The sequence below is a fragment of the Anoplolepis gracilipes genome, chromosome 7 (assembly GCF_047496725.1).
Source record: "Anoplolepis gracilipes chromosome 7, ASM4749672v1, whole genome shotgun sequence".
NCBI classification, from domain to species: domain Eukaryota; kingdom Metazoa; phylum Arthropoda; class Insecta; order Hymenoptera; family Formicidae; genus Anoplolepis; species Anoplolepis gracilipes.
Window position 1 is genome coordinate 3,260,099 of NC_132976.1, and position 19,186 is coordinate 3,279,284.

At 32.2% G+C, this 19,186-nt stretch overlaps 4 protein-coding genes across 11 annotated transcripts; 2 read left to right on the forward strand and 2 right to left on the reverse strand.

The window, feature by feature from the left end:
• Positions 1-4,914, forward strand: Cct4 (chaperonin containing TCP1 subunit 4). The gene is made up of 10 exons (XM_072895388.1): positions 1-234; positions 816-868; positions 1,074-1,163; positions 1,239-1,490; positions 1,650-1,745; positions 1,826-1,987; positions 2,062-2,406; positions 2,586-2,837; positions 3,001-3,289; positions 3,383-4,914. The coding sequence occupies exons 1-9, from the start codon at positions 111-113 to the stop codon at positions 3,244-3,246; spliced, it is 1,620 nt and encodes a 539-aa protein (XP_072751489.1). The 5' UTR covers positions 1-110; the 3' UTR covers positions 3,247-3,289; positions 3,383-4,914.
• Positions 4,915-5,354: 440 nt separating this feature from the next.
• On the reverse strand, positions 5,355-8,635 carry Pgant7 (N-acetylgalactosaminyltransferase 7). Its single transcript, XM_072895387.1, has 11 exons — positions 8,463-8,635; positions 8,085-8,262; positions 7,673-7,878; positions 7,418-7,584; positions 7,123-7,330; positions 6,675-6,851; positions 6,351-6,594; positions 6,049-6,270; positions 5,865-5,963; positions 5,628-5,753; positions 5,355-5,532 (listed from the first exon to the last, which is right to left on the reverse strand). The coding sequence occupies exons 2-11, from the start codon at positions 8,235-8,237 to the stop codon at positions 5,392-5,394; spliced, it is 1,743 nt and encodes a 580-aa protein (XP_072751488.1). The 5' UTR covers positions 8,238-8,262; positions 8,463-8,635; the 3' UTR covers positions 5,355-5,391.
• A 105-nt stretch (positions 8,636-8,740) lies between these two features.
• Colt (carnitine/acylcarnitine carrier protein colt, mitochondrial) lies at positions 8,741-14,425 on the forward strand. Of its 8 annotated transcripts, none has more exons than XR_012047008.1 (6): positions 8,741-9,159; positions 9,323-9,437; positions 10,378-10,692; positions 11,019-11,791; positions 11,866-12,114; positions 13,728-13,858. XR_012047008.1 is itself a non-coding variant. In XM_072895390.1 (5 exons), exons 1-5 carry the CDS (start codon positions 9,064-9,066, stop codon positions 14,200-14,202), a joined length of 888 nt encoding a protein of 295 aa, XP_072751491.1. In that variant the 5' UTR covers positions 8,864-9,063; the 3' UTR covers positions 14,203-14,425. The 8 variants fall into 8 exon arrangements, 1 of the variants encoding a protein (XP_072751491.1); XR_012047005.1 differs by having other exon boundaries at positions 11,866-12,503; positions 13,728-13,833; XR_012047006.1 differs by lacking the exon at positions 13,728-13,858 and adding an exon at positions 12,583-13,176 and having other exon boundaries at positions 11,866-12,503.
• A 547-nt stretch (positions 14,426-14,972) lies between these two features.
• LOC140667439 (WASH complex subunit 1) lies at positions 14,973-17,733 on the reverse strand. Its single transcript, XM_072895389.1, has 4 exons — positions 17,434-17,733; positions 17,116-17,245; positions 16,319-16,880; positions 14,973-16,201 (listed from the first exon to the last, which is right to left on the reverse strand). Exons 1-4 carry the CDS (start codon positions 17,453-17,455, stop codon positions 15,419-15,421), a joined length of 1,497 nt encoding a protein of 498 aa, XP_072751490.1. The 5' UTR covers positions 17,456-17,733; the 3' UTR covers positions 14,973-15,418.
• Positions 17,734-19,186: the final 1,453 nt, after the last annotated feature.

The following is a 19,186-nucleotide window of genomic DNA, read 5'->3' on the forward strand; positions in this document are numbered from 1 at the left end:
GCGAGCGGAAACGTCGCGTGAATCGCCAATCGCCATCATTTTTCGAGAGAGGTAAAAACGTTGGTTTCTTCTTCATCTTGTGCAAGAATTCTTAACTGACGACGAGAAACATGACTAAGAATCTAATGAGAAAGCCGGTCGACAACGGCAATCATCGCGGAGCTCATGGACAGGCTTATAAAGATAAGAGCAAGCCCACAGACATTCGTAGCAGCAACATCAACGCTGCCAAGGGTAAGAGCGATCTCTGGAACATGTCCTTCCCGGCATGTCAGGCAAATATTACCTTATATAGTAATATGCCACGATATCTCTTCACGTGCGCATCATAATACATGGTATACCATAAATCGAGTCTGATTATGAACAGGAGAATAAATGTCATTGCATGAATATAATTTAGCTTTTTTTTCTTTAATATATTGAAAATATTGAAAATTTATGGCATTTTTTAGTTTATTTGCCCTGAGAACAGTTTAATGACGTCATAAATTCAGTTTTGGATTATTAGATTAATAAATAATAAATTAATAAATTCAGTCTTGGATTATTGATTAACTAAAAAATCCTGTGTTTTAAAGCCAAAATAACTTGGAGGGATGTATTAAATATTGTTTATTAATGTATTATTTATATGAAAATCAGTTTCAAAATCCATTTTTAGTCAAACATTGTTCATGACAAATTTTGTTTAATCACTCTTAGAGAGATCAAATCTATTTCACTCAGAAAGCTATTTATTAATCTTTTTTCAGAATCTTTTTTTATTTGTATATAATTCAATTATTATAGATTAGTTATTTTTCTCTTTGCAGCTGTTAGCGATGCGATACGCACAAGTCTTGGACCCAGAGGGATGGATAAAATGGTAAATTTTATATTTATTTTGTTCTCTTCAAGTCTATTTTTTATTGCAATATTAAAAAGATCCTAAAAGCTATTCTATATTACTAACCAAAGTTTAAATCTATAAGTCATTATAGACCAAAATACTTTTCTACTCAGCTTCTAAGCTTATTTCACAAATCTTTCCAAATTCCCTTAATTATATCTAATTCATATTTTGATGACAGATTCAAGCTAGTAATGGAGAAGTTACTATCACAAATGATGGTGCTACTATCTTGAAAGAGATGAACGTAGTCCATCCTGCTGCAAAGATGGTGAGAAGAATAGATTTTTTTATTTTAAATTTCATAGCATGTAACGACAGATAATGTATAATCTCGTGTTTATAGCTCGTTGAGTTGTCTAAGGCTCAGGATATAGAGGCTGGTGATGGTACGACAAGTGTTGTTGTGATAGGCGGTGCGCTCTTAGAGGAGGCAGATCGCTTGTTGCAAAAAGGAATTCATCCCACTTCGATTAGCGACGCTTTCCAGAAAGCAGCATCCAAAGGAGTATCGATTCTGACACAAATGTCCATACCTGTTGACCTGACAGATAAAGAGTCTCTTGTAAAGGTCGCAGCAACATCTCTTAATTCCAAGGTAATTAAATTATCGTTTATGTTACATTAATAAATGTGATAAGATTACATTAATAAATATAATAATTTTGATTATCTTTGTGAATACTTTTTATAGTATACTTGTTTAATTATTATAAACACAACAATTTCATACAACTTTATCATTATATTATTTCAGGTTGTACATCAACAATCTAGCCTTCTTGCACCACTCGCTGTAGATGCAGTATTAAAAGTTACAGAAGAAGGAAAGGAAGTATCAGTTGATTTAAATGTGAGAACAAATTCTTCAAATATGTATTTTGTTGTATAACATGAATTTTACTGATTGGCATTTTTCTGTTATCTTTATAGGATATTAAAGTAATAAAGAAGTTAGGAGGTACCGTCGAAGATACTGAATTAATAGAAGGATTGATATTTACTCAAAAGTCTTGTAATATCAATGGCCCAAAACGTATTGAAAAAGCTAAGATTGGATTAATTCAATTCTGCATTTCACCACCAAAAACTGATGTGAGTGTAATAAATGTGAGCGTATTCACATTTATATATATTTACACAAATAGATTAATCTCTTAAATTTTCAGATGGATCATAATGTCGTTGTATCTGATTATGCGGCGATGGATCGTGTCTTGAAGGAAGAACGTGCTTATATTTTGAATATTATCAAACAGATCAAGAAAACCGGTTGCAATGTACTCCTCGTACAAAAGTCGATCTTGCGTGACGCCATTAGCGATCTCGCGATACATTTCTTAGACAAAATCAAAGTTATGGTAATAAAAGATATAGAGCGCGAGGACATTCCCTTCGTGTGCAAGACACTAGGTTGCCGGCCGATTGCGTCGCTGGATCACTTTGTGGCTGAAAATCTTGTTAATGCGGAACTTTGCGAGGAAGTTCAAACTGGAAACTCGAAATTTGTCAAGGTGAGGTTTATTTGACAGTAAAAACAGCAGCATTAAATATTAATGTTATATTTTTTTCTACATTTCCGTAATATAATGTTCTGTGTGTTACATCTTTTATACATAAATTTTTTATACATTCTAATTTGACATATGTATTTCAATTACAATTGATATATATTTTTTTTCTTTATATATAGGTCACAGGAATCCAAAACCATGGAAAAACAGTCACGGTTCTTGTGCGTGGTAGCAACAAATTAGTTCTGGAAGAGGCTGAGAGATCGTTGCACGACGCCCTGTGTGTCATCCGGTGTCTGGTGAAACAAAGAGCGCTAATCGCTGGTGGCGGTGCACCGGAAATTGAATTGGCATTAAAACTGGGAGAGTATGCGGTGACTTTGGGCGGAGTTGACGCATACTGCATCAAGGCCTTTGCAAATGCACTTGAGGTTAATATTAAATGTATTCTATAATTTTTTTGTAAACGAATTATATTTTATTCATACTTCTATATCTGTAAATATTAAACTATGTACATTGTGGAAGATTTGAACAATAGTCTGAAATAGTTATGCAGTGTTTGATACATTTTTTAATTTGTCAAAATTTTAGGTGATTCCATCGACGTTAGCTGAGAACGCAGGCTTAAATCCGATAGCAACAGTAACTGAACTTCGCAATCGACACGCGAAAGGTGAAATAACAGCGGGAATTAACGTTCGAAAGGGCGCGATTACTAACATATTGGAGGAGAATGTAATTCAACCGTTGTTGGTTTCTACAAGTTCGATAACTCTCGCTTCCGAAACCGTACGCAGTATATTGAAGATCGACGACATTGTCAACACAAATCAATAAATCAGGAATTCGATTTAAAATTAATTCGATATTGCATAGCGCGGTAAGTACAATTAACAATAACAATATATATTGTATACTTTGACGTTATTATTTACGTTATCATTATATGCGACATGGTTGGTTTTCGTTACAGATCAATATCATCACATTCATTTAATTGGTTTTACAAAAGCCTATTGATTAACAATTAGAATTGTATATGCTTTTGCACAAGCTTTACATGATGTAATATTTTTTAAACGCGTTAATATTGAGAACAATAAAAAGTTTACGAGATATCAGTAATTTGTTATTTAAGCTTATATATAACAGAGCACAAGTATTCTAATAAATTATGTTGCACTTGTGAGAATGTTTGGCTTGCGAAAAAATCTTCCCCGACTTGTTATTAAAAGGAAAAGATAGTAATATCTACAAAACTTATCTCGTAAATCTTAATGTTTATATACTTGGAAGAAATATACATAACACAGATGATCCTCTTAACAATTTAATCGAAATATAATCTCATACAACACGGCACTAGGGCCAAATACATAACTAAATATTAAGTACATCTTGCATATAATAAAAAATATAGTTATTTTATTTATATTAGAAATTACTGCATTTATTTTGCATTATAAATCGGCTGCACAATCACGTCTATTATAAATCCTAAATTTAATTTTAATGATAATTAAGTACATTTATGAAAGGATAGTTTGCAACAAGATTTTCCAGAATTATATGTAGTAATCATGATATTTGATGAAGAGAAATATCCATTCTATCTATCGCGGATAGATATCTGTAATTTCGCATTTTTTTTTGTTTTTATAACAGTGGCAATTTCTCTTTTTGATTTAAAATAAATAAGAGTAATATTCTTTAAAATGCCGAAATAAAATCTAAAAAATATAAAAGTTTCAAATACCTAGTATATTTGGAAAAAGTCTAAGGGATTAGTTACTTGAAACAAACATTTATAAAATTTTATATATAAAACAATTTTAATAGAACAACAAAGAATATACTTCTCTTGATTTTCAAAATATATTACATAAATAAAATTTATCTAATTTCACTACATAAATGGAATGTTATATAAAATCACTATTTCTTCACATGAATAATGTTCAATAATTGTTTTGCTTTAATAAATATTTTTTGATATTTTTTTTTTTTATATTGTACTTAGAAAAATTAAAGATATAAAATGTTTGATATCATTATGAAAAATATTCGACCACTGGTATAAAAATAAAAATGTTACATGAAGATATTATGTGTATACCTTAATAATACCTAAAAATATCTTCTAGAAAACCTCTTATATATCAATTTTTATATTTTATATACATTATCGCATAAAATTCATACGCAGATATAATATTCATTAATTAATTTTACAACTCATTTAAAAATAATTATACATTTCTCTACACATCCCATGTAAGTTTATAATAACGTAAATTCCTTGTCTCTTGGACAGCATGTAAAAAGATGTTGTAACATTACCAAATATTTTCAAAATTCAAGAAATGATTGAAATGTTATTTTAGAAGTTTTAATGAATCAATTTGGTAGAAAAATGTCAGGAGCAAGTATTGGCAGTGGCTATGGACAGACTATTTATGGAAATATTTTTTTCATATGTATAAATAAATACTGTTAAACTAATAACACTAGTTTTTTTGTGTATGACTGCCAGTAAGAAAGAATTAATGGCATAGATGTGCAAAATATAACAGATAAATAGATAAAATTCGTAGAAATAAAAACATTTAAATCATAGATTTGATTATCTTTAAAAAAGAGATACTTCAAGATTACTCTTTCTTGCACGTTTCATAATATATGTTTGTGCCGATTCTTACATTTTGATAGATATAAAAGTCAAAATTGTTCTTCAATATTGTTCTTGTTCGATGTGTATGTTAATATTGAAAACTTTATAGTTATTTATTTGTGTATATCACTCATTAATATATGTATAATGAATCAGTATTGCAAATATATGCTAAACCATTCTGTATTATACATTAATTATACTAAAAATAGATTGTGTACTCTGCAAAAATCTGTGCACAACTTATCGAACAATGTAGTTTTGATAAAAAAAGCAAAACAAATTTTAAAATTTTCTCTCTTCTTTCTGTATTACCATCGTGGATGGATTTGATGAAAATTCCATTGTTGGTAAGTATTGTTTATATCGCACGGCATTAGAGATAACTGTTGAGTTTGGGGATGAAGTGCCATACACTTTTTATGTACTCTGTGTAAGAGAGTCCTTGTTTTCTACAAATGCAAATTAATGTACATTAATAAAAGAGATAAAACTTTACAAAAACGTATTTGTCTGAAAAATTTCTATCGGCAGAAGATAAACTTACTTCATCGTATTGCCATGGACCGTCTGCGGTTCCTAGACGACAAAATGCGTACTTTATACCTTGACCATCTGCTTCAACACACCTTTCACCAATACCCAATTGACCTTTTGCATTCAACCTTATAAGCTAGCGAGAAATATATGGGAAATTAAAAAAATTATAAATATAAAATGGAAAGGTTGTCTAAGCTACATATTCAAGTAAGAAAATATAAGATATAATATTTTGATAAATTACCTGATTGTTTCCAAAACCATGACAGTGGGAAGTTGCCATAAGACTTGGTGGCGCATGACCCATAGTATCCAAACACGATCCAGTTGCCACATTTCGTAACTGAAAAGATATTGTTTAATACAATATAATAACTTATGTATTTGACTTGTTTATAAAACTTAAACATGCTTTTGGCCAAACGCACCTCTCCCCAATGAATATTTGGTGGCAATTCTGGAAATTTATCCAGCACATCATATGCCACGTTATCCATATACCACTGGAAGTTCTTGCATTTCTTTCGTTCTTTGAAGGCTAATTGCTCGGATATATCACCATGATCGAGCAGTCGAGCTAATGGTTCCCTAGTATAAAAGAATGCCTTGTGTTTTTCGTCGAACCATGTTTCTATAACTCGTTTATAATTCTGTAAAAGAATTCATTTTGCAATGGTTTCTGTCTCAGAGAGAAGTAGTACACGTTCACGCGATAATGTAGACTACTCACAATAGTTATTAATGGTCCTTTTTTCTTTTGAGCAAGTTTGCCAAACGTATAAGGCATAAATCCTCGATAAACATGTCCAACATGTGAGCATGGTACCCATAAAATACTCCCTCCACATTGCCATATCTTGAATGACAGCTCGAAGTTTTCTCCTCCCCAGACAAGTAATCCCTCGTCGTATCCACCCAGTGACAAAAAGTATTGTCGATTTATTGCGAATAAGCCGCCAGCATGTGTAGGCGATCTGCAAGTTGCATAAACAATAAATATTGTACTACGATAATGAAATTATACCAAGCTTTTGAAATAAAAAATTGTATATACCTGTACGGCATACTGTCGTGTGCGCGCGTTTTGACTTCCCGCCTGGGCAATTCGTTCTCTTTATACAACATGCCCCATTCGAAAATTCCTCTGTACAAGTGACCTTCCTGATACACAGGACGATACTCGAATGTTTTATGATCAACGCCATCAATCACGGGAACTGTCATTACATTCCTGAAAAAAGTATATTTTTAGAAAATAAAATAAAATAAATTCCATTATTATGGTATATTATTATTTATTTGATTATATTTCATTTTTTCAAGAAAATCTTATTAAAAAATAAATATTTCTAATTTTTAATTTATACAATATATTTTCAATAATTTTTAATATTAGAAATATTAAATATATTTTGAATTAGAAGAATGTTTTTTTTTCAATTTTCTTAAACTGTATATGACATTGAATCATTTATTATTTTGATCATGATTAATTATTGTACCTATTTTCAGCAATTGGTGCTAAAAGTGGCGGCAACCAATTGACATTGACTTCACAATGAGCATCTAAAAATACTATTACTTCACCCTTGGCTTCACGCGCCCCTCGAGATCGCGTTCGTATTAAGCCTTGTCTCTCATAGTTTCTAAGTAATCTAACTTTTCCTCCCCATTGTTCAATATAGGAATCTAGATCGCCCTTTAAATTTTCTGCAAAGAATTATATCACTTTATTGCTTGTGTTAATTATCAAATACAAATTCTTTTTAGATTTAAAATGTTATGTTAAGTTCATACCTTTATCAGAAAAATCATCAACAAGAAGGATCTCTTCCAATAGTTTTGATGGCGTACGATTTATAACACTATGAATAGTTCGCATCAAGACAGACCAACCTTCGTTATGGAAAACTATAATAACACTAGTGCGGGGTAATTCCTCTGGATAATCCCAATGTTTACATCTGTTTGTGATATAAAAGAAGATGTAAAAATAAAAATATAGATGCAGAATTTAATATTATTATTATTATTATTAAGAAAAGGGCTTACTCTGCTGGCCTAGTATCTGGGATTGATCTCGACAATGAGATTTCATCAGAACATACCATGTTCATTCCATAATCGGATTCAGATTGCTGGACGTCATTTAGTTGATCGTCTCTTAAAATGTGCGCTTTACCTTCTTCCCCAGGACCAGATCTAACTGGTACGTCGCGTAGTTCATAATTTCCTAAACCTTCTATAAACACTGGTACCTGTGTAATATTAAAAAAAAATAGATATAAATAAGTTAAAAATTAAAAATGTATTTAAAAAATATAAATAAATTAAAAAGATAATAAAAAGAAATTAAAAATTAGAAAGAAGTAATTAAAATTCTTGATACTAATCTTTTGACACATACTTGTTTAAAATAAATTATTTATTAAAAATAAGTAAATATATCGTAAGGAAAATTTACCTGTTTCTGTCTAAGACCCTGTGCCCATTCTTTTATATTGTTCATATGATTGTCCGAAGAGAGACCAAGGAGAATGTATAAAAGTAGTAACACAAGTGTACTGCCAATGAGTATGTGGAACAAGCGACTTCTTCTAAACTGTACGATCCTCATCTTTCGCAAGTTATGTATCTAAAAACTTAAACGCACGATTATTAATATTGATAATCTTTTTTTTATTTTCAACATTCATTTTAATATACGACATCCCTTGAAAATTTTGTAGGCGAATTCATAATTTAATTCGCTGCGTAATTTAATTCGTCGAATTCTCTCGGCCGACAACTTTCCGAGCCGACAATTTTGACAGATAAATAAATGAATAAATACGCGAAATACCTCTCGTCGGAAGAAGCAAACCGGGATAACGCAAAGCCGGCTCGACGGCAGCGTACATTCGTCGAACGTCAATAATAATTAAAGACGTTGACAAACTTATTCATCGTATCCGGAATAACCGTAATGCGTTCGCTTCGCATTTGCATATACAAAAGTGGCCAACGTGTCGCCAGCTGTCACTGGTAGGTACTAAAAATGTGCGGAGTGCGGAGTGCAAAGACTAGAGACTAGAGACGCTACACATGTAGAGCCACACTTGTAGCTGCTGGTCGCCATGTTTGCGCTAAAAAGGACGTGTCTGCTGATTTGAATTAGACATTAGACATTAGGAAATAATGTTTCCACGGATAATAAATTGCCAAAAATCTTAAAAAAAAAAAAAAAAAAAATCTTAAAACACTGTGAAAGGAAGAAAAAATACAACGAACGAAATTAATGGAATTTACGAGCCTGATATTAATCAACGTCTAATCTAGGGCCAATTGACTTATGACAGTTCTGATTGGAGTGTACTTTAGACCCCTGGCTCCCTGGATGAGTTTTAGAATTTTATTATTTGTTCAGTATTTGATATTCCCAAGTCAGGTTTGATACGGCAATCATGTCGGACAGTGTTAGCCCTATTAAGTATTTCTTAAGCGGTGGCTTTGGCGGAGTATGCACCGTCGTGGCCGGTCATCCTCTGGACACCATAAAGGTTAGAGGTTATACTTGTTTATATTGGATGAAAAATCATGAATTGAATGGAATTCGCATGTGTCTTTGTCTCTTTCATTTCTTTTGTTTGTACTTTAGTTAAGCAGATGACAATATGTGTTTCCTGCAAAGATTTCTAAAAAAGAAATTATTATACTGTACAGGTGCGTCTTCAGACAATGCCAGTACCAGGCCATAACGAATTGCCTCTCTACTCTGGTACATGGGATTGTGCTAAGAAAACAGTTACCAAAGAAGGAATACGTGGTTTATACAAGGGTATTTATTATTTATATTTATGCCGTACATAGTGTAAAAAAATTGTCACAATATAATGCTTTTTTAAAATATTACAAAGATATATATTTTATATTGCATAAAAATCATGCAGCGTTTTGGCACAACTGTCAATCAGCTTTAATTATTACAAAATTCTTTCGTATTACATAACACAGGATATATTAATAATATGTACAACCAAGTCTTTAATAATTATACACAAATAGTTTATATACTTTTACTTGAAGAAATGTAAAAAAAGGTTTTTTCTGTCTAAAGAAGGAAAGTTAAAAAATAAATTTTATTTATATTTTTTTGTTAAAATAATAAAAACTCAAGTTCTTATACTTTTAATTTATCTTTTTTTTTGTAAGTTTTAATGGATTAACTTTTGCACCAAATTATATCAAGCATGGTATGATTCAGATAGTTTTCAATTAGATATATAACAAAAAATTTTTAAAATTATATAAATTTTAATTTTTTTATTATATTAACACATCTTGCACGGGTGTTTTCCCGTACAAAACGACTTTAGTCGCTTCCCGCGCAAGTGTGTTAAAATATAATAACTAAAGTACATTTTTTAAAATTATAAACTTTGTTTTAGTATTTATAATAAAGATCATTCAATTTTTATTTGTTTTGGGAGCGTTTACTTATAATTAATTAAAAGTAGTAATTACATAACTAATTACTTAAATTATTATATAGCCAATTGAAATACGATCTACATTTGAAATAGTGATGGTTAGTTTAAATTTTTTATCTAAAAAATTAAAAATAATCAACTTACAATGATCAAAATATAAAGATGTGAAATATTTGAGAAAAAAAAAAAACATTTTTCCTATTTAGATATTTTTGTAGTTTAACAAATACTTGTATACTTTTTTTACAAGAAAAAAGGATGATGAGTTTATATATTTTTTTTATTTAGGTATGGGTGCACCGTTATCTGGCGTTGCTCCGATATTCGCAATAAGTTTTTTTGGCTACAGTGTTGGGAAGAAGCTGCAACAGAGTTTCGCGGATGAAAAACTCACGACATTGCAATTGTTCTACGCCGGAGCTTTCAGCGGTATATTTACGACTGTGATAATGGCCCCAGGCGAACGCATCAAATGTCTGCTACAAATACAACACGCGGACGCGAAACCAAAGTACAACGGACCTGTTGATTGTGCGAAGCAACTGTATCGAGAAGGGGGTATTAGAAGTATTTACAAAGGCACCTGTGCTACTCTGTTAAGAGGTATGCTATTCATAATTCTCACAAACTATTATTTAACAAATATTTTCTTATTTTAAAAGATTTTACATTTGTGTATATCATGAGTAGAAATTTATTATATTTTTATAACTTATATAAATATATAATTTATATTATATAATATAATTTATAGAAGCAAACTTATTACATACACTATTATTTATCTTGAAATAAAGGATTAAATATTTTTAGAAATTGATATATTATAAAATTTATGATGTATTTATCAATTTTGCGTTTATCCACATATACAAATAATTTGTAAAAAATTGGAAATTGACTAACTGATATCGTTATGCTCTTCGAAGCTTCCTCTTGTCTTCAGAAACTTTTGGAGGTATCGTTTCTTCGGATTTCTGCACTGCAAACCACCTTTGCGCAAGGCATGAAAAACTCCCCAATTCTGCAATCGCTTCGGTGTCGAACATCGCGGAGCTGTCTCCTTATTTCTGTTTACCTACGTCACGTTAAAATTATTAACAATGCATTGTCAAGTACAATATATAAATGATTCAATAGAAATCAGGTATTTACTAGATGAGGATTCCAATTGATCATGAGACATGTGCAATCCCAAGGATTCTCATCCAGTCTTATATTTTGTATCTGTATCTGTTTACTCGGCAGCCTCAGACTTTTGAAAAAGTCCAAAGGTAACGAAGTCAATTTATTCCCTGTAAGTAAAATTTCTCGTAGCTCCTTCTGTTGTTGAGCGACGAACAAACCAGGCGGTATAAACTCGAGATCGTTTCTCGTCAGATCGATCCTCCTAACTTTTTCCAAACCATAGAAGGCATCCATTGAAATTCTCTGAATGTGACAATTACTTAGATCCAGATCCAATAGATCGGCGAGATCGACAAACGCATCGAAATCGATACTAGTGACGTTTCCTCGCATTTTTAGGTGCGTCAACGCCGGCAACCCTTGTAGTATGAAACGTTCCAATACGGGTATCTCCAAATTGTATAGATGCAATATCTCGGCTCTACGTAAACCGAGTAATGAATTCTTTTGCAGTTTTAATTTTGACGTCATGCCTCCGAGATACAATCTTATCGTCGTATTCATAATCTCAAAAGTACTAAAATATAAATATACATTAATATATAAGTATAATATATAATATATATAAATATACATTATTTTCTTCAGAATCTCGAGATAAAATTGAATATTACCTTGGAAAAATGGAATCCAGAGGATTTTCTGTAAAATCAGCGGTCCTTAGCGCGGGGAAAGGCGGAAATGACAATTCCGACAAAAATGTCAAATTATTTTGTCGCAAGTCGAGATGCTCCAGCATAAGCAATCCTGCCAAGTCTACGCTCTTCAACGTCAATAATTCGTTGCTCGCCAGTGACAGCGATCTCAAGTTCGGTGTACCGTAAAAACAGAATTCCGGTATGAACTTCAAACTGTTTTTCTCCAGCGAGAGATAAAGGAGGCTATTGAGACCGTCGAACATGTGCCAGGATATATCCTTCAGGGCGCAATCGTACACCCTTAGATGCGTGAGAGAGCCAAGAGCGGCGAACAGCTCGACGTTTTCTCTATAGCCTTCCAACTCTTGCTTGTACAGATCGTACGGTAGTATCTCCTTGTCATCACTGTTCTGCTGACTCAGGAAGATGAGCCTGTGTCCTTTGTGCTGACTGGCATTACTTACGGCCGCTCGATTTTCGTCGATCGCTTCGTTTTCTTCATGAAGACTGATTACCAAATTCGCCTTGTCTTTATTCGGCAGATTCAAGTTTGACAGTTTAATCCGTTCCAAGTTTAAATACAGTAAGGTAGGTCCTAAAGGATACATAGCATCGGATGAGAGACGAATACCACCCTTTTCTCTGTAATTATTCCCTTCTTTCCTAGAAAGATCGCTGTAATCTATCCCTTGAATATCTAATGATATCAACTCGGTGAAGCGGTGGAATGTGGTAGCTTGCAGATGGATATCGATGTTTCCATTGCCCGATTCAAGTAGCGTTAAAACCTGGAAAGCCAAAAGAAATTAATACAAAATATATAATATGTATAAACAATCATATACGATATTATACGTATATTGTGTGACCTGTATATCTGAAGGAAGTTTAGCCAAAAGTTCGTCAGGATTTTCAACAATCACGCATGTTGCTATTTTCAATAATTCATGGGTCATGGAATGCTCATCATTTATATCAAAATCGACATCGTCGGAAGATACATTCTGTTGACATAGATGCACTGAATCATGAAACCTAATAATTGTGAATACTGATATCTACTCGATTCGTTTGTACCTGATCTTTATCTCTGTTAGTATCAGCCCATTGATGTAAAGGCAGATCAGAGAATTTTTGGATCTCGCAAGTGCATCCCTGCGGGCATTTTATCTCCCATACACCACCAATATCAATAATTTGTCCTATACACTGATCCTGAGCACAATGTAATTTAGAAATAAATTAATTTAATATTTTACTATAGGATATATATATTCGACATTTATTTTAATTATCCTATAATTTTTTTTAAATTTATTTTATATATGTGTATTTATAATCTGAGAAAAATATTTGTTTCTTGTATGATATATTGATATTTTATATAAATGCTGCAATATATTTATATATGTGAGATAATTAGAATAATAGAAAGTATAAAGATTTTTTATTAACAAAGCAATAATCTAATATAAATGGTATCAAAATTTGTATATATACCAAAGATAAAACGGCGAGAAATACGAGAACGAGTGTCATGTTGTCTCACTTTGCGAGCTTTAATTATGAAACAAAAAGCACTTAGAAATCAGTAACAGCACGCTGGTTCGAAGGAAACTGGATTTTATTAACTGTGTTATCAATGTGCCTCGATGCTTCCTATCAAACAGGATGCTTTCTATCTACCAACCCACACGCTCTCTACTCGCTATTATTAATTGTGCATAATGTTTACGTGCCATCTCCAGCCTCTGGAGTAAGAATACTCGAGCGATTACTAATTTATGCTTTGCTTCTATATATTTCTTTCAGATATCCCGGCCAGTGGAATGTACTTTATGACGTATGAATATCTGAAGGAACAATTCACCCCTGAGGGAGGGAAACTTAGTTTACCAGCCACCATAATAGCCGGTGGTTTTGCAGGTATTGCAAACTGGTTGGTAGGGATGCCACCTGATATCTTGAAAAGCCGTCTACAAACTGGTATGTAATAAGGATGTTATTTTTTTCTTTTTTAATTTGAGTTAGGTTTCAAGAGAATTAATTTCTAATAAAGATTCAATATAAAATTTACTGCATCATATATTATTTTGCAGCACCAGAAGGTACGTACAAGAACGGTATACGAGAAGTATTTGTCAAATTGATGAAAAACGAGGGACCAATAGCACTGTACAAAGGTGTTGTACCAGTTATGCTGCGAGCTTTTCCTGCAAATGCAGCTTGTTTCATGGGCTTTGAGGTTTGCATGAAATTTTTGAACTGGGTCGTGCCAAGTTTATAACTTGAGCCACGCGTGACGTAACTAATTAATAATATTTTTGGAAGACGCCTCTCTTGATATTGATTGCCTCTTTTGCTGCGATTCATAAGCGGTTGTAACAAATTAATTTTATCGCAGATAAAAAATTATTTTGTAGAACGGTTTTTTTTAATTCTTGCCTTGCAGACGTCTCGAAATAAATCTCAGAAACAGGCTATATATACGCACATACAGTGTGAAAAGTGTAGGAAATGATACAATATAATCTTTGCATAGGAGAAAAGAATTAATTACAAACAAATGAAAGTATGATATCAGGAAATATACTTACAGTATAATTTTGTATTGTATATTAAGTTTTATTAAGTTTTAAATATATCAAATTATAAACGTATATTGTACGTATCAGGAATGGTGATAATAATTCCTAAGATAAAGACTGCTCAATAATCAATGGTATATATATGCAAATCTTTATATTGGTATTATAAAAATGCATCATGTATTATAAATATATACATATAGTTTGAATATAAAATTTTATTAATATAACAGTATATATATAATATATATGTACATTAGTTACATTTGTATATTTTACACTATATTGCATATGAGAAAATGTACAATCAGAATATAACAGAGATTATAACGAAATAATTCTATACTTTATGTACAAGACTTTTCTCTGAGGAAGAGCGCATAATAATAAATCCGATATATATGTAATTGTAGACAAACATTTTTCTAAAAAAAAACTGTATTGATGTATAAAATAAAGTTTTCTATTCTGTTATACACACAATATATTTTCATAAGAAATGTATTATTCCTATAAAAAATATGTGCAATTTGCTCATTTTAAATATAAATCTAATTATAATATCTTTCTGTTCGCACTATGTGAATTGTAATATTATCACAATCAAATTTTTTCAACATAAACTTGTAAACTGCAAATTAATTATTTAGAGAAAGATAAATAATCAGTAGAACCACACACTGAATAAAATTTAAGACCAAGTAGTTTTTATATCTGCACATAAAACAAAAAGTATTATACCTTGATTGTGACTATATCATCTGTTTCAGTCTATTATCGAATTTCCCCTGAGTCTTCATACGCGCGAATATTGATCATATTTTAATTAAGCCATTTGTCTACACGAGATTGTTCCATATGTTACAATAATCGTTCAACAATACGTCGCTTGATTAATCACCGCACCAGTAATAATCACTCTTCCCAATCATCCGTGTCGGGTTGGGAGTCATATTCGCTGGTGGCGGAATTCCTGTCCGACGCGGATGCTTCATTCGGTTTCGGAGGCGGTGGTATCAAACTGGACATTCTTTCCAGAGCGCCCACCGTGGAGCCAGCGATACCTTTGCGTCTCAGAGCCAGTTTCGCGTGCAAATCTGCCATCAGATCACCCCCGACCGACGCCGAGGACCATCGATCGTGCTTCTTCGTGTCCGATGCAGTAGGCCTCAATTTTGCTCTACCTATCCCGCCAGCGTCTCGAATCGCCGCCATCAAATTGGAACGATCGTCCGTTACAGCTTTCGCGGGCAAACGGTTCATCTTCTTTTGCTTCTCCGCATTGTTATCTGACGCAGACACAGTCGAGTCTGTAGCTGGTGGCGGTGGTGGCGGTGGCGGTGGTGGTGGCGGCGGCGGAGGTGCCACGACTTGCTGGAACCCAATTTTTTCATTGCTCGTGGTATTATTTGTATTAATTATGGTAAACGTAGGAGGTGGAGGAGGCGGTGGCGCAGGTTCCTGCAGTGCGGTTGTAGGCACAGTCAGAACGGGCAAGTATGCAACACTATCCTCCATCTTCGACCCAGAGTCTTTTTCGTCGCTGATCGGTGTCGGTAGGTCCAAGCGAACAGTAGGCGTCGTGACTGCGGATGAAGGCGCGATTGGACTCTGGGAATTAAGATCCAGCACGAATTTCTCATCGTCCACAATGCCTGGTAAATCCGGGAGCGTTAATGGTACATTTATCTGGGGAACCTGTGAAATGTATAAATATTTTTATAGAAATAAATCTTAAAATTATAAATTTAAAATTCTTGGAAATTGTTATCGAATGTGTACATTAATTAAAAATTATTATATGAAAAGTCTGACCTCTCCGAGAGTTGGTGTATATAAATAACTGGAAGATACATCCATGTCTGACGAGAGCCACGGTTGCACAATCGAATCTGGGGCATCTTCAATTTGCTGTTTGTCAGTAGATTGACGCGATGATCTCGTGGATCTCGTTTTTTCGTACGGACTATCCATGCTGTCAAATAGTAGGAGCGCACTAACTGAAGATAATTGTGCCGGCAATGGTTCTTCATTATCTTCAGGGTTATCTTTTTTGCTAGTCTTTGATCGTACGTGATAAAATTGGAGCTTCTCTTGAAGATTGACATTTGCAGCATACTGGCCATCCTCTGTTTTACAATTAGAAGATAAATACGTCTCGGGAATATCTTTTATAGGCACGGAACATTTATAAGCATTTAGTATAACAGGCGCTTGTTGGCGTTGCGGTGGTATAGTCATTTGATACTCCTTATAAGTATGATTAGCTGGATATTTGGCAGCAGAGTACATTTTTACTGCTTTCAAATTTAAATTAGTTTGTAAATAATGTAATCTATCTTCCAATTTTCTTGCTCTTTCCTTAATGTTGGTTAATCTGCAAAAATGAATGTTTACTTTGTTAAAAAAATATATAATAATTACTTAAATAAAAATGCCATAATTAAATATAATTTAATTATATATATAACAATTAATTTAATTAAATATACAACATTTAATCATTTAATATTATTTAAAAGATAATCATATTTGATTGCATTTAGTAATTATAGCTAATAAATAATTGTGATTATTATTAGTTGAGAAACTAACAAATTTTTTTTATATACCTCTGTGTATTTTCTGAAAGCCTCTTGTCAATACAATCAAATATATATGAGACAGCATCGTTCAGGTTGTCCAGAGATTCTGCTATTTGAACTATAGTTTCCTCGTGTCTCAAATTGTTTGGGATAACGCCTAAGAGGATTAAAAAAAATTATTATTCGTAATCATTATCAAACTCTCTAAGATTATCTCGACCCGGTTATCAGGTTATGTTATATTGCAAAATTATAAATATAAGAGAATATAAATTTTTGCTTGTGTTATAAAATCACAAAACGATGGATAAGAGTTATGTTGTAAGAATTAAAAATTTTACGTACCAATTTCGATTCGTTCTGGCATCTTGGTCCCAGAAAATATCGAAAATAATTGCTTTACAGTCCTATAATACACATGCTCTCCTTACAAAAATCGATACATATAACATATTTAAATTATATATATGTATATATACATATATATTATGTAAGTTATATAAGTTCCGTAAAAGCGATTATTACGTTCATATATACGTGACAGTCGCTCAGATCATATTTATGAAAATTCGTACTTAACGCAATTTAATGTTGAAACGTTAAGATGAAACGAAATGACATGACTATAGGACATTACATACAGGCTGTGTTCCAAAATTCACTGCTGTCAGCATATTCCCATCCTTGTTGTTCACTGATTACTAGACAAAGATGACAACATGCTGACAGTACTGGCAGTGGATTTTGGAACACAACCACAGTAGCGCCACGATATATCCAGTAGCGCAATTCTCCCAATTTTTTGTTGGCCAAAATGGAGTGCGCATGCGCGAAATAAGCGAGTTGCCCAATAACGCTATCTGATCTTCTCTTTCGCTTACTCTTGTTTTCTACTGTTGTTCGTTCTCTCTCTTACTCATTGATACATGTAGCAATATATAATAACTCAAAATAATATATGTTAATAAATAATACATAGAGAAATAAATTGTTAATAATATATTTACAAAAGAAAAAATTACAAAAATAAAAGATGTATGAAAGAGAAATATAATTAATTGTTATATTGAAATATATGTAAAATAATTAATATATATAAAAATATAGCAAAAATATAGAAGAAAGAGAAAATTATAAATTATTTTTGAAATATTAAATGTAGTGTTAAAGAAAATCATAATTAATCATAATTGTTAGAAAATTCACAATTATATATAATTATATATAATATAATTAACATTTAAATTTAAATGTTATTTTATTTTAAAAATATTACAATTATTATGAGCGCGCGCGCCCACACACACACACACACACACGCAGTAGAAGAGCACAGACATACAATATGCTGTCTCTTTCTCTCTCAAGAACCATAGCTGACGACGAACTGTAGACTACAAAAAAAATTTTTTTTAAATAAATAAAAATAAATAAAAATAAATTATTTTTCATGAATGTAATATTAAAGTATTTAGATATTCAGTCGTGTTAAACGAAAAACAACAATACTTTTTGTTGCTGTGCAACCCGGGTGACACTTCGCTGCTGGAACGCCTAGAGCGTATGGCTCATAGTCTAGCCGCGAAAAGCGCGCGCTCATTCGCTCAGTATTTTTAATTAATATTTTAATAATCGGATTCCATCACAAAGTGCAAATTTTTATTCTGCGTCGTGTGGCTTTGTGTATATCGACGAGCTCCGATAATGCCAATTTATTATTCAACAAACTGCTTATCCTTAATAGAGACAATATATTGTTGTCTATTACTTTTAAGATATATTCTACAATACAAGATAATTTATGATATATTATACCATACGAGATAACATATGATATATTACGAAATACGCGCGATAATTATGGTATTATATTATATAAATATATAACATATTATATAATAAAGATAAAATGGATATCTTTATTGTATACAGGATATCCGGTCGCGACCGCCCCATAGCTCAAGGGCAGATAGAGCAAGTCAAACTGAACATAAAAGTCCTCTACCATTTTGCGATTTGCGCAATAATTATTAAACTATTAATTAAAAACGCTCAGCGAACGATATTATATACAGGGTGGGCCAAATAACCTGTGACA